We start from the raw sequence: 12,365 nt of genomic DNA on the forward strand, positions 1-12,365 counted from the left end.
AGTGAGATTCACTTTTCCCATCACATGCGTATGTCCATTAAAGTTGTTTCTGTAATCACCTGTCTTTCCAGCTGTCTTGGGATTTGGGAAATAACCTAAATGCTGTTTAGGTTAAGCATGTTAAAGGATCACAGCTCGTCGTTTCTGGCTGTGGAATCTGCAAACACAGAACCACTTGCCATTAACAATGCCTGTGGGAGCTCCTGCCTTGACGAGCTCTCTATGAACATCAGCAAGGATGCAGGCATCCCAGAATGAGTTCCTTCAGACATCAGCTGCAAGCTGCATCAGCCTGTCCCAGCGGGATTCCTCTCAGGAAAGACTTGCCTCTGATGAAGTACATGAACACAAAGAGCTCCTGCACCTCTTACAGTAGCTGCAGCTTCTCACCCTGGGGGAGGGCAGGTATTGAGGAAGAACTGGGAAGTTCTTTGGATTCAAATGCTTCACACTTCCTCCTGGGAAGTCCAAGAATTAAATACAGCACTATAGGAGCTTAGTCATGAACAACAGGTCTGTGCTGGAGGCCGCCTGCCCTTCTCAGCAGTCTTGTATGCAGTGTTTAGAGGAAGTAGACATTTATTCCCATTCTTGGGAATAAACACGAACATGAGCAGACATCTTATATTTCCCCTCGCCCTCCCGCTCCCAGGACTGTTAAGTGTTTTGGACATAGCACCGTTTCAGTGAAGGAAGTAGCTGGCATGGCTCTCTTGTTCCTTTACCAACTCCTCGCCTCTTCTAGCCATAGATCTGTTTGAACTGGTAGCATTCGTTGCAGTAGCCATGGCACTTGGCATTTCCATAGTGGTCGCAAGCAGGGGCTCGGCAGCGCTGCTTCAGGGGCTCCTCTGCAGCCGGGTCCCGGGCGCTCCCCGACGGCGGGAGCTGAACCAAGCGCTGGCACTCAGGGCACAGGTCGTTGCTTCTGCCAGCCAGGTTGTTTCTACAGGAAGCCACAGCACACTGTCTCTTCTGGCTACTCATGGCTGCTCGTTGCAGATCTCTGTGCTGTCCCATTCTCTTGAAAAACATTTAAACACACTGTCAGTTGCTGTGCTGGCAGCACAAGAAGCTTTTCATTTACTTTCAACTCTGCTAATGGCTTCTATAGGCAACCACTGGGGGCTGTTGCAGACACATGCTGCTTCTGAAAAGAACAATAGTTCTAGCCTAGTTCGTATTGAAAGAAAGAAATAAATCCTGTAATTTCTTAGAAAAAAATATGTGGGGTTTTTTTTTTCTTTGGTAACTCAATTCCAGAAGGGTCAAAACAAACCAAATTAAAAAAACAACAATCTGGAACAAAGAAAATATGTAATGGACTCAATGAAAAAGGCAAAATGAAACCGACTACAACTTGGTGCAGTTTGCATAGCTCTAAGGGCAAGAATGAAAATCTCCCTGATCAGCAAACAAGCCAACTCCTGGCTCAATTGCTTCCACTGAAATTGCTGGCAAAATCCCAGCTGAGGTGAAGTTGAACACAGGTGTGATAACCCTAAACAGAGAACAACTTTTAGGAATGCTGCTCAGCTGTAGCAGGAAAAAAAAAAATCCTAAGATCCTCTACATTTCTTTCCATGATACTTAGGATGCAGTCATTTGAAGATTTTTTTTTCTAGTATGTGCATCCTGAGTTGCTCACACAAGAGAAAAACATGCAGGGCTAAACAAAAGGAAGATTTTGAGAAGTTCACACTTACTTCTGGCTGTCTCACCAGCTGTTCTTCCGTCCTCCTGGCTTCCTCAAATCGCTGGTTCTGGGCTTTAATGAAGCAGTTCTGGCAGTATCCTTCCAGCATGGTGCTGCCCAGGGTGCCGCAGTCGCGCCGCTGGCAGGACACGGTATTACGGAAGGCGGCAGCGGAGGTCCCCGGCTGACCCGCTGCCGAGGACTTCCTCTGGGATCTCCTCTGTTGGCGTAGCAAAGGACTGTCTGTAATGCAGAGTAAGCACAGGAGGAGTTTGAATGTGCCTGGCAGATCGAATGACCCAAAGGAACTACGAAGAGCTCCCCAGTTTAAAAAAGAAAAAGACAAAAAGAGTTTTAAAAACTCTGCTGGTCTCAAACGTGGGTTTTAGGCAAACCTGAAGCCGCCCAGTTGATGCGCTTTGCCCCATGTTACATAAGTGAGATAGTACAGCCTGACTTTCATATCAGAAGCTGTTGAAACAGCTGATTTGAGACAAATTTACCCTCCATCAGAAAACTAGATCCTGCTGAAGACAGAAGGAATTTCACCTTTGGTTTCAGTGTGTCTTCTGTGATCTACCCCAACAATTCCCTTTAGGCCTCCCCCATTTTGGGCACATCAAGCAATGGAAGTGCCAGAGAGCATAATGGGAAAAAATGTCTTATGCTTTGCTTCATGAGACTCAAGTCTTATATATTCCACAATCAGAAGGAAAAAAGTTTTATTGTCGACAACGCTGGAAAATAAGCTATTGCAAGCTGGCACAGAAGTTGCCTAATTTGAAAGTATGTGGAGAGTGCAGCATTGGCACACTTGTCAGTAATAAAAATGCTTAAAAGATAAGCAAAAGTACCTTTCACCCTGTTTACCCAAGGACTCTTTGCCTGTGTAAGAGAGCAGCTGCATGAAAAATAAAGATTGCATGCTGTCATTTATTCACACACTACTACCTTTTTGAAAGCCTGCCTTTAAACACATATGCACAAACGTACATGCATGTACTGGATACTATCAAAAAAATACTTCAAGTTATAATAATACACTCCTAAATTACTCCAAAATAAAAGTTCATTATCTACAGTCAACTTCTATTTGCTCTGCTTATCAACACAAATTCAGTAGTTACTCTAAAGTGTTATACCTGTTACATTCAGAATGGATGTGGATCTCCAAATTCATCCCAAGCTTTCAAAAGCCTTGCTAACATAACTAGTTTTCACTAGCATAAATACAATAGTGTCTCCTTCTTTGACTCCTACAACTTGTCTATCTGCGAAGAAAATTCATACCAAACCATGACTATTCTAGATGGTGAGGAGGGATCAAAACCCACCCCTCTTGAGCTAGTTTTGCTTCCATGAAAGCCGATGAGAAGTTTTATAAGAGATTTCACAGATCTTCCGTTGTTACTGGGTGCCCCTTTACGGGATAATTGGCCAAAAAAGCCCCTTCTTCTTGAGACTGCTGTTTCTACTCCACACTGTTCTTGCCCCCCCTGCCCTTTTAGCACCCAGTACACACAGAGTTTCAAAGCTTGAGGAGGCTGATCTGCAGCCAAAGAGTGCCAAAGCTCACGCCATCTCCACTTACCATAGTTTTCCCTGTACTCAAAGAAACACAGCGTACAAAAGCCCTCATTCTGTGATGTTCCAAAAAACTTGCAGCCCGGTTTCCTGCAGAGGTTACCTCCCCTCTTCTCAGGAGGCAGCACCAGTGGCAGGGGCTCCTCACCATGGTTGTTGGGAGCTTGAAGGCAGGAGTTTTGGACAATCTGTGGGATCTGGGACGGGTCAGGTGTTGATCTCTGATGGCATGTGGGCAGGAAAGCAGGGCTGCCATTTGAGGTGTGTTCTGTAGTCCTTTTGAAGCACGTGCTGCATGTGCCGTTGAAAGTCCTGTTGGCTTTCTGACGACACACCTTGCATGTGGCATAGTCTAAACGTCTCTGGTCATCCAGGTTGTCGCAAGGACTGACCTGTCTGGAGTTGTAGCAGCGTTCACAAAGTCCATTGTGTTGCACGTTCAATGTAAAGGGGCAGTCTGGTGTCCTGCACTTCATGGCCGTGGTTTCGCTGTACAGGAAGAGGCTCGGAGCAGTTGGAGGTGCAGAGCGAGGCCCTGTAATGGGCTCTCCAGGTTCACAAACATCTCCAGGAGAGGAGCCCGACCCAGCTGCTTTCAATTTCTCAGGTGCTGCTTTGGAGGTCTGCTTTCTTCCTTTGCTTCCCTGGGACCTCCGCTCAAAGCACTCATGGCAGTAGGGCTGGGTATTCACAGACATGTAGAAAGGACAGTTTGGTGTTTCACATTTCACCTGTAGGAGGGAGAGCTGGGAAATAGGCAGTTCCTGTTTGTTCCTGGAGCAGGTGTCTCTCCTGGCAGGTTCAGCGTTCTCCTGCCACTTCTTGTACTCGTGCTGTACCAGTTGAAAGTAATCTTCCACAAGGTTTATTTCTTTGGGTAGGTTGCCTTCATCTAACCTGGCAGTCAAAAAAAAAAAGAAGATTGCATCAGTGGTTGAAAAGGGCAGATGGTGGGGGTGGAGGCAAATACAATACTGTGGGGAGGAAATGTAGAATTAATGCACATCCATATTACTCAGCTAGAAGATCCTGGATGTTAAACTGTGGCTGTAAATGGAAATAATTTCAAAAGCAGGTGTTCAGTGATGTCAAACGGAGACTTTCACATCTAAAATGGTCTGACACAAAGCTAAACAGAAGTATTCTTAAAAGGATTTTCTAGGTGAGGGTTTTCTGTCTGAGAGCTGTTTACAGGAAGAATATGGATAATTTCTCAGAAGCTAAAAGAAAGATCCCCCCAGCCCTAAGTTCTTCTGAAGACCAGTGCTCAGCTGAGTGGAAGACCCCTCTCTTCACCTGCCCACACAAGCCTTTCCCACAGTGGGCTCAGCATTTCCTGGTAACAGTTTATGATGAAATCTGCTCCTGGTTTTTCCCTTATGGGTCTGTATCTACCAGCAGAATTCTTCAGGCAAACTACAGGGCTTCACTGCAGTGTGTGTAACGCTAGCATCCCTCACACCATCCCTACTCTGCCCCTGACCACAGGGAAAGCCCCACAATGGAGCTTCACCATGCTGCAGAATGAGGAGTTAGCATTACTGGTAACACACAAGAACACATCTGTGCAGAAGGACCAGGGAAGCTGGATTGCTAGTCTTTGTGTATGCATATATCCTTTGGGTTGGAGGACTTCACTTTTCAAGGCTCCTGAACCACCAATCCGTGTGCAGTAACAGAAGCAAAGACAGTGGATACAGGGAGTAGCTTCCTTCTCACACTCATGAAGGGGCTGGGCAGACACTGCTGCCAGTGTTCCCTAAACTTCAGGACCCAATGGGTGCCTACAGCTGCCCCCTGTGTGTTACTGACACTCAACCATCAGGGGGATGAGCACAGGTGCTGGTTCCTCCTCCAGCCACATCCTCCTGCCGATGCCACACTGCAACAGCCCAGGGTGCCAAGGCATCTGCTCTAAGGACACACTGTTGAGCACTTTCCCTAGGGCAGCCAAAATTACACCAGCCATCTTTTATGCTTATGCACCTTCTATGCCCTTACATAAAGCCCAAATGTTCAGTCTAACTAGTTCTGGGTTTAACTACTTTTCAGCCACCCTCCTGTGTAAATCTCACTTAGTCAGTGAAACAAGGTTTACTCCTCTAGAATATTAGTTTCAGTCTGCTAAGTCTGAAGACATTTTAGCCTTTATATTTGAGACTAGTCTGAGCTCACACCACCTCAAAGCACGTCAACAGGAATACAAATATTTTATATTTCAGAGGGTAAACACGTGTGCTACCCTGGAAAGAAGAAAAGACCAAAGGAACACGCTGGGTTGCCAAGTTTCTCCCACCTCTGTATACAAGATAACTTTGGGAAAACAGGAATGACACTCACTTTGCAGCATTAATTAGATGAGTTGTACCATGATCCCAGCCTTGCACTGGAATTTCAATCACTATCAAGTAGTCCTTTAGCAGCTGCTCTTTTTCCCTTTCTTCTGAGTCTGTCAGAAAGTGCACACTCAGATCCTCAAATCTGCCTCGCTCACTGGTGACCAGAGGGACAGCCCGGATTTCTGTCAAGAAACAAGATGGATTAGCATATATACATATATACACATATTATAAATATATTTATTTGTTTGTTTGTTTGTTTTTACTAGGCAGAAATAACCACAAGATGCAACACACGGAGATGTCACCACTGCTCCTAAATTTCGGAGAGGAGAATGGCTGGCAAGAACAGTAAGTTTCTAAACAGTGGTACTGGGAAAGGATGAAGACATGTCTGTACCACAAACCTAGCTCCACCCCATGGGAGCTTTAATGTCTCCACAGCAATTTTCTTCTCAGTGTGGGAAGTATTGTAGATCTCAGTTTATTATACCTTTCCATGGGATGATGCCCTAACCTGAACCTAGAGAACTGCTATCCATTCAGAAAAGATGCATTCAAAACAGCAAAGCACATATCTCATTATCCCTGCCAGGAAGTGGTACACTGCTGAGAGACCATGTCCTTCAAAGCTCCTTCTCTTAGCAGGGGGTGAGGAAAAGAAGCCAGAACACAATGAAGCAGAGGCCACCCTTTGCCTGATCCCAGCCTGCAAGCATGTGAGTTATGCTCCACTTTCAACCAGCATTTTGGACACAACCTTCAGTTTCTACTTCAATTTACAGACAAAGCTGTTTCTGATCCCATTTTAAGAATGTATTCCAAAGGAATAATTTACACTTATTTTAAGTTTTGACATGCAAATCTAAACGAGATTATATTTTAAATCCTTTATCAGTAGGATGATATTGAAGAAGCTACTTAAATACCAAACAAGGTACTTGAAAAATACCTGGCCCGCTGTCCTTCAGAGTCACTAGTGGTGTAAAATGCATGTTGTCGTAGCCAAGTACAATTGGGTATCTGTAGCATTCTTCAGCTGGCCAAAGGAGAGGCAAGTAAATACCACCAACATTCAGAGGAGCAAAACTGGAGCCTGACTCTAAACTTCTCACCACTTTGTCTGCATAAGGAAGTAAAAATAAAAACCCAAACAATCAATAAACACAAAGAAGTACGTGCTACAGGCAAGACAAAAGGTACTCTGAGTGTTTTAGAACAATTGCTGAAAACTCCCCAGTTCTGAAACACATCTACCAGAAAACAACAATGAGCAAAGGAAGATTAGTAATGCAGCACAGAGTAAGAGGGTCTGTAATGTGAGATGACTGTCTGAGAAACTCACCTGCAAGGACAATGACTGGCCTTCTGAGGATGTTAGCAAGGATGAAGATGTGGATTTCTTCCAGTGCATTATATGGAAGCCTGTTTCTAGCCCCAGATGTTTCTGGGGAGGTCATTTCAATGAGATACTCCCACTCCTCCTCCCAGTTCTGAGGAAAGAAACATTCATCAGCAATGATTCCAAGACATGAAGGTCAGGAACCAAGTGCAGCACAGCAGTGTTCAAAATAATCACATTTTCCCATTTCCTCCCAAGGAAGACTATTTTTACTCTCCACTAGCAGCGGAGTCCATGAAGCCAAAAAGCAAACAAAACCAGGAAGGCAAGGCTGTTGAGTACCCAGAAAACAGCACCAATCCCTCAGGCCACCTTACCCGAGTGTCATAGTGGAGTCCTGTTTCTACAAACTCCTGGGATTTAACAGCCTCTCGCTGCCAGCGGAGCTTGAAGTTCCGTGTGTCATTCTCCCTGAGTGCACTAAACAACGTTCTTCTTAAGACAAGGTCAATATCCTCAATACCCCACATGTACTGTGATGCAGCATGCATGAGGCAATTGCCATCGCCTGCAAAGACAGAAAGAGTACATTATTTTTAAATGGCCACTTAAATAATGGATGTAGAACTAAGCTGCCCATATGCGTATTCCCTCTGCACTCCTCTCTAAGCCTTAGGCAGAAGGGTTTTAAGAAGATCACAGCTATCAGCTCTTCTCTCAGAGGAAGAAAGGAGAAAGTCCCCACTCTACTGGCTTTGTGCCCTCAGCAGTGGGTGTGAAGCTGTCCTTCAGCAACAGTGGGAAGCCTGTCCCTCACCTATCTTACTTAACTTTGATTGATATAATTAACTAAATGTTGGTTTCCACTGCAAATCCTAAGTAGTTGAAACATCTTTTAAACATGAGAAATTCAATTTAAAATTACAGAAGAATGTGTAAATCTCCTTTATCAGCGTTTATAGAAGAACACCTGATGGCACAGGTTAGAGATAATGGAAACAAGTACGAAAACACTATAGTAACACCAAGCCTCATAACCTCTGATGAGCACTGCATGGCAAGGCCTAGCACTCAGCTGTGCTTGATGGAGGAGTTGTAATTAAAAAAAAGAGACAGAGAGGGAAGAGCAGCTGATTCATGCAAAGCAAATGTAGGCACACCTTGTGCCTTCCTTTCAGAACTGATAGTATGTTGGGTATTTTATTCAGAGGGTTGTTTCTCTAAAATACAAAATTAAAACTAAATAAATGAAAAACATAATTATTTTATTTTCATTTAGACACACTTCTTACATTGAAAAAGTCCTCTTTACAGGTAGGAAAGAGATGATCCACAATTTCAGAGGGGAAGAAACTAAGAATCAGAGGAGTTAACTAACTTAATTAAAAGGTGTGACAAACTATATTTTGTCTGAGTTTCAAATTCTATCTGTAGCCAACTTCTTCAAAAGAGGATGTAAAGAATCATCACTGTCGTATCCTAAGATTCAAAATTAGGTCTGGTGTTTACTACAGTAGTAAACAGATTCACCAAATGCTAAGAAACCACAGCAATTTTCTTGGAACAGAGGACATCAACCACGGGTTATGGGAAAAAAACAACACCCAAAGAACCTCCACAAAAGACTTCAACCCAGCTTGCTACATGCATTGTGAGCTCAAGTGTACCATTTGTGAACACTTCAACCACTTTTTGCTATGAAAATGCAGAGAAAAAAATACAACAGACCCCAGATCCTGAAAAAGACATAACTTGTTATCTACATAATACTTCACAACTGGTTATGGACTCTGTGTATATCAGGTTCCTGCAAGTGCCCTCTGGTCTCTGAGAGCTGTCTTGTAAAGCTTATTTCAAGCCTGCAGGCTGCTCACGAGCTCAAAAATCAAGGAACAACACATAAAACAGAAAAACTGACTGGGTTTCCTTCTAACCAAGAAAGATGACATATTAATCCCATTAAAATTTTCCCTTCGCAAAATCTAGAGCAAAGATAAGATTTTTTTTTAAATTTTTTTTCTCTCTCTCTGAGAGCTCACTTTCAGTTCTTGATTGAGAAGCGCTGCCCAAAATTCCTTACACAGCACTTGGAATTCCCCCGCGCCGTTTGACTGGCAATTGAGCAACAGTTGTACTTTTTGTTCTGCTGCGTGCAGGGCTGCTCAGTGAAGCAGCCCTCGGACTTTCCCAGGGGGTGTGGCTGAGGGAGCTGGAATTAATGCCAATTCATTATACAATTGAAATCTCTACAGCCAATAGGTGCTGGAATTTTAAACACCTTTTTTTTTTTTTTTTTTAAAAAAAAAATTTATTTCCAACAGTATTGTGAGATACAGTAGAATACAAGTGGGAACCAGGTAATCATGTATTATTTTATAGTGTATTTTTCAGTAGATTATTCCAAATGTTACAAAAAAAAAAAACACAACAAAACCAATAACAAAACACCACTCCACAAACTCTTGTACATATTAGGTAAAATATTGAAAGATCCTATAGGAAACACTTTCTCTGCTTTCAACAGTTAAAACCTTCATTAGAAAAAAAACCCCGAATTTTCCAAAGAAAGCCCACTGATCACTGAGAGAATCAGTATATTCCTCCCACATCTGTGAGTTCAGCAGCTAAATGCTTTTTTAAGTATTATTCAAGCCACACGGGAGAAAAAACACTCATTGTGTTACTTTCTGGGATAATACAGACTTTCTCGAGGTTTCTGTCCCTTCTTTCAGGGATCATCTCCTTCAGTGCAGTCTACCTTCCCTCCCTTGCAAAGGCCTCTCATTTCAACTACTTTGCATAAACCACAGGTTCCCAAAGCCACTCCTTCCACTCATACACTTAATGACCCTAAAGCACTGAACTGAAGCTGAGTTTATTGGCCATGTGGGGCACAGGGGAACCACAACCTGAGCCCTTGCTTTGCCTTCCCTCAACCTGCACTAATATTTCAGCATCTTGCACATTGGTACATCTGCTCACAGATGGGATCCAAGTCACCAGTCCACCAATTGTTCCCATTTGGAACACGGACCAACAGTCATGAGACAACACAAAAGGTCACAGTTCCCGAATACAGTCAGCAACAAAGACCTGACCAGGCAGCATTAGCCCCTGCAGGATTTGTATTAACAGGAGATGTGGAATTCCAAAACTGTTGGTCTTTGCCCTGGGCAAAAAATGATGCACATTGTCTATTTTTCTAGTAGATCTGTTAGTTTATCTCCTGGGTTGAAGTTTTGAAGCTGCAGCACTTGGGAGTACCTGCAAACTGTTGCCTGCCCGAGTTGCAACTCCAGTCCTTCTGGAAGTGCAAGCACACATGATCTCCCTGCACAGCCTAATTACAGTCATGAGAATTCCACACACGTACAAAAGCCTACCAAAAGGTTAGTGCCCCTATGTCAGTTACTGAGAGACACGCTGGGATCAGGTTCTTCTAGGTCATGGCAGTGCCATCTACATGGCGGTTCTGTTCTTACGGCTTTTGCACAACACAGCCATGTGCAATCAGACCGAGAAGTATGGTAGAATTTGCGACAGGAAGAATGTGGACTATGAAGATAAGGGCAATAGATATGAAAAGAAGTATCCACAGGACACAACATAAGGACTTCAGTGAAGCTGCAGGTCCACCACACCCAGTATTTCTATAACAAGTCATCTGGTCCTTGAGCAAAGAAAATGTATCTTCTGTGTTCTTGGAGTCCTCACTGTCCTTGTCTGCCTTTGTGGTTTGGGGCAATCTGTGCTGTAGGGAATCCTGAGTCCAAGTTTGTAGCTGTGTGACCATAAGTCATAGCCATTACCAAATCTTTCCTTCACTGAATGTGAAATGCCCAGCAATTCTTAGAGTCATGTGCAAAAGTTTCCTGCTCAAGACTGTGGATACATGTACCCTATTAAGGAAAGATTTGAGCTACTGCTGCACTTTGTCATTTACAGCACTTGATGCAATACACACAAAGTAACCCAAAAGCCACGTCCTAAAACCAGCACTGACTCTTGAAAAACAAAAAAAAAGGGCACTGCACACTTTGTGTTGCACAAAGATGGCTGTCAGTCACACACACAAGTTATGGTGAGCCTAGACGAAAGGCATGAGCTGGCAAATCCCAGAAGGTAGCTGAGTATGAGGGAGCTTAGCTGGGAACAGTATGATGTCTCCAGACCAGCAAGACTCCATGCCCAAGATATTCCAAGGGGCACTGCTGTTACAGCTGGATCAGCAAGTGAACCTTGCCTGCCAGCTACAATAGCAGGGCTTGTAGTAGGGTATTAACTTCTGCTATATATACTTGGGAATGTATCTCTGTCATTCAAAACATCCAAATCTCCTCTTGCCTGGCATTAAGGGCTTTTGGCACTTCCGACAAGGCAGCAGACACATCACAGGGTGGGATTTGTGGAAAGGTGATGGGTTACAAGTCAAGGCTTCCACCTGGTATTTTACTCTGATGTGTCACAGGTTACTGATATTATGAAAATATCTGTGAAATTTTCAGGCTATCCCTAATGCTGTCATGTGTGCAGGGGATTGCTGCAGCCTCAGGAGAGTACATCATGTGGAAAGAATTTTGGTTTACAAAACCAAGATTAAAAGGAATCACTTTTTTAAAGCCCTGAGCTTCTGTTTCAGCAACGTGAACTCAGATGGTATTAATAAAGGTACTACATTCATATTACCCATTCTAACACAAGTGCAAAGACCTGCTCATAACTTACCATTAGTCTTCAAAGGGACAAGTCTCCGAACTTCCATGCACCAGTTGAGCTTTCTCTGGCGTTCCAGTGAAGTCTGGGTGGCCTGGTCAGTCAGAGCCTTCTGAAGTGTTTCTCGAAATTGGGGACAAAACTGACCCATTCTGAACATTTCTATGGTGTATCTGTGCATAGTCCTGAAGTGGTGAATTACTCCACTGGGAGGCCTGACCAGATCTTCAGGTGTCCTCTCTCTGATCTTCATGGCTTTCAGCATATTGCTCTGATACAAAGCTTGAGGAAGTATGTGTTGGCCAGCCATTTTTCTAGAATACATCTGAAATGATAAAGGATCCATTTATTGGCATGTTAGTGCCCTTGCATCACAGGGCTGTCACTTCTGCAAAGACTGAGAAGGCACTTTCAGGGTCAGGATTCTGGCTGCAGTCTTGCCTAAAATGAGCAGTGAGTGGATGCAGTTCCCTGAGCCTTATGGAGATAAAGGTTTTTGAAGCTCATATCTATTAGCCTCTCTGTGTTACTCAGATATAGAAACTGACCAGCTTATTCTAATAATTTACGAGATATTAAAGATAATTTATTCATAACTAAGGAAATTACATCATCAGTCAAAAAAAAAAACAACAACATTTAAATCAAAGTAAGGATAAAAGAAGGCAAGATCAAGGGAAGGGAAAATTAT

The 12,365-nt window shown here is 43.5% G+C and overlaps 1 protein-coding gene across 1 annotated transcript; it reads right to left on the bottom strand.

Moving 5' to 3' along the window:
• Nucleotides 1-741: 741 nt before the first annotated feature.
• Nucleotides 742-11,984, bottom strand: TNFAIP3 (tumor necrosis factor, alpha-induced protein 3). The gene is made up of 8 exons (XM_010001750.1): nucleotides 11,687-11,984; nucleotides 7,339-7,529; nucleotides 6,965-7,112; nucleotides 6,572-6,742; nucleotides 5,621-5,801; nucleotides 3,284-4,177; nucleotides 1,722-1,911; nucleotides 742-1,023 (listed from the first exon to the last, which is right to left on the bottom strand). Exons 1-8 carry the CDS (start codon nucleotides 11,982-11,984, stop codon nucleotides 742-744), a joined length of 2,355 nt encoding a protein of 784 aa, XP_010000052.1.
• Nucleotides 11,985-12,365: the final 381 nt, after the last annotated feature.

The sequence above is a fragment of the Chaetura pelagica genome, unplaced genomic scaffold (genome assembly GCF_000747805.2).
Source record: "Chaetura pelagica isolate M959 unplaced genomic scaffold, ChaPel_1.0 scaffold307, whole genome shotgun sequence".
Taxonomy (NCBI): domain Eukaryota; kingdom Metazoa; phylum Chordata; class Aves; order Apodiformes; family Apodidae; genus Chaetura; species Chaetura pelagica.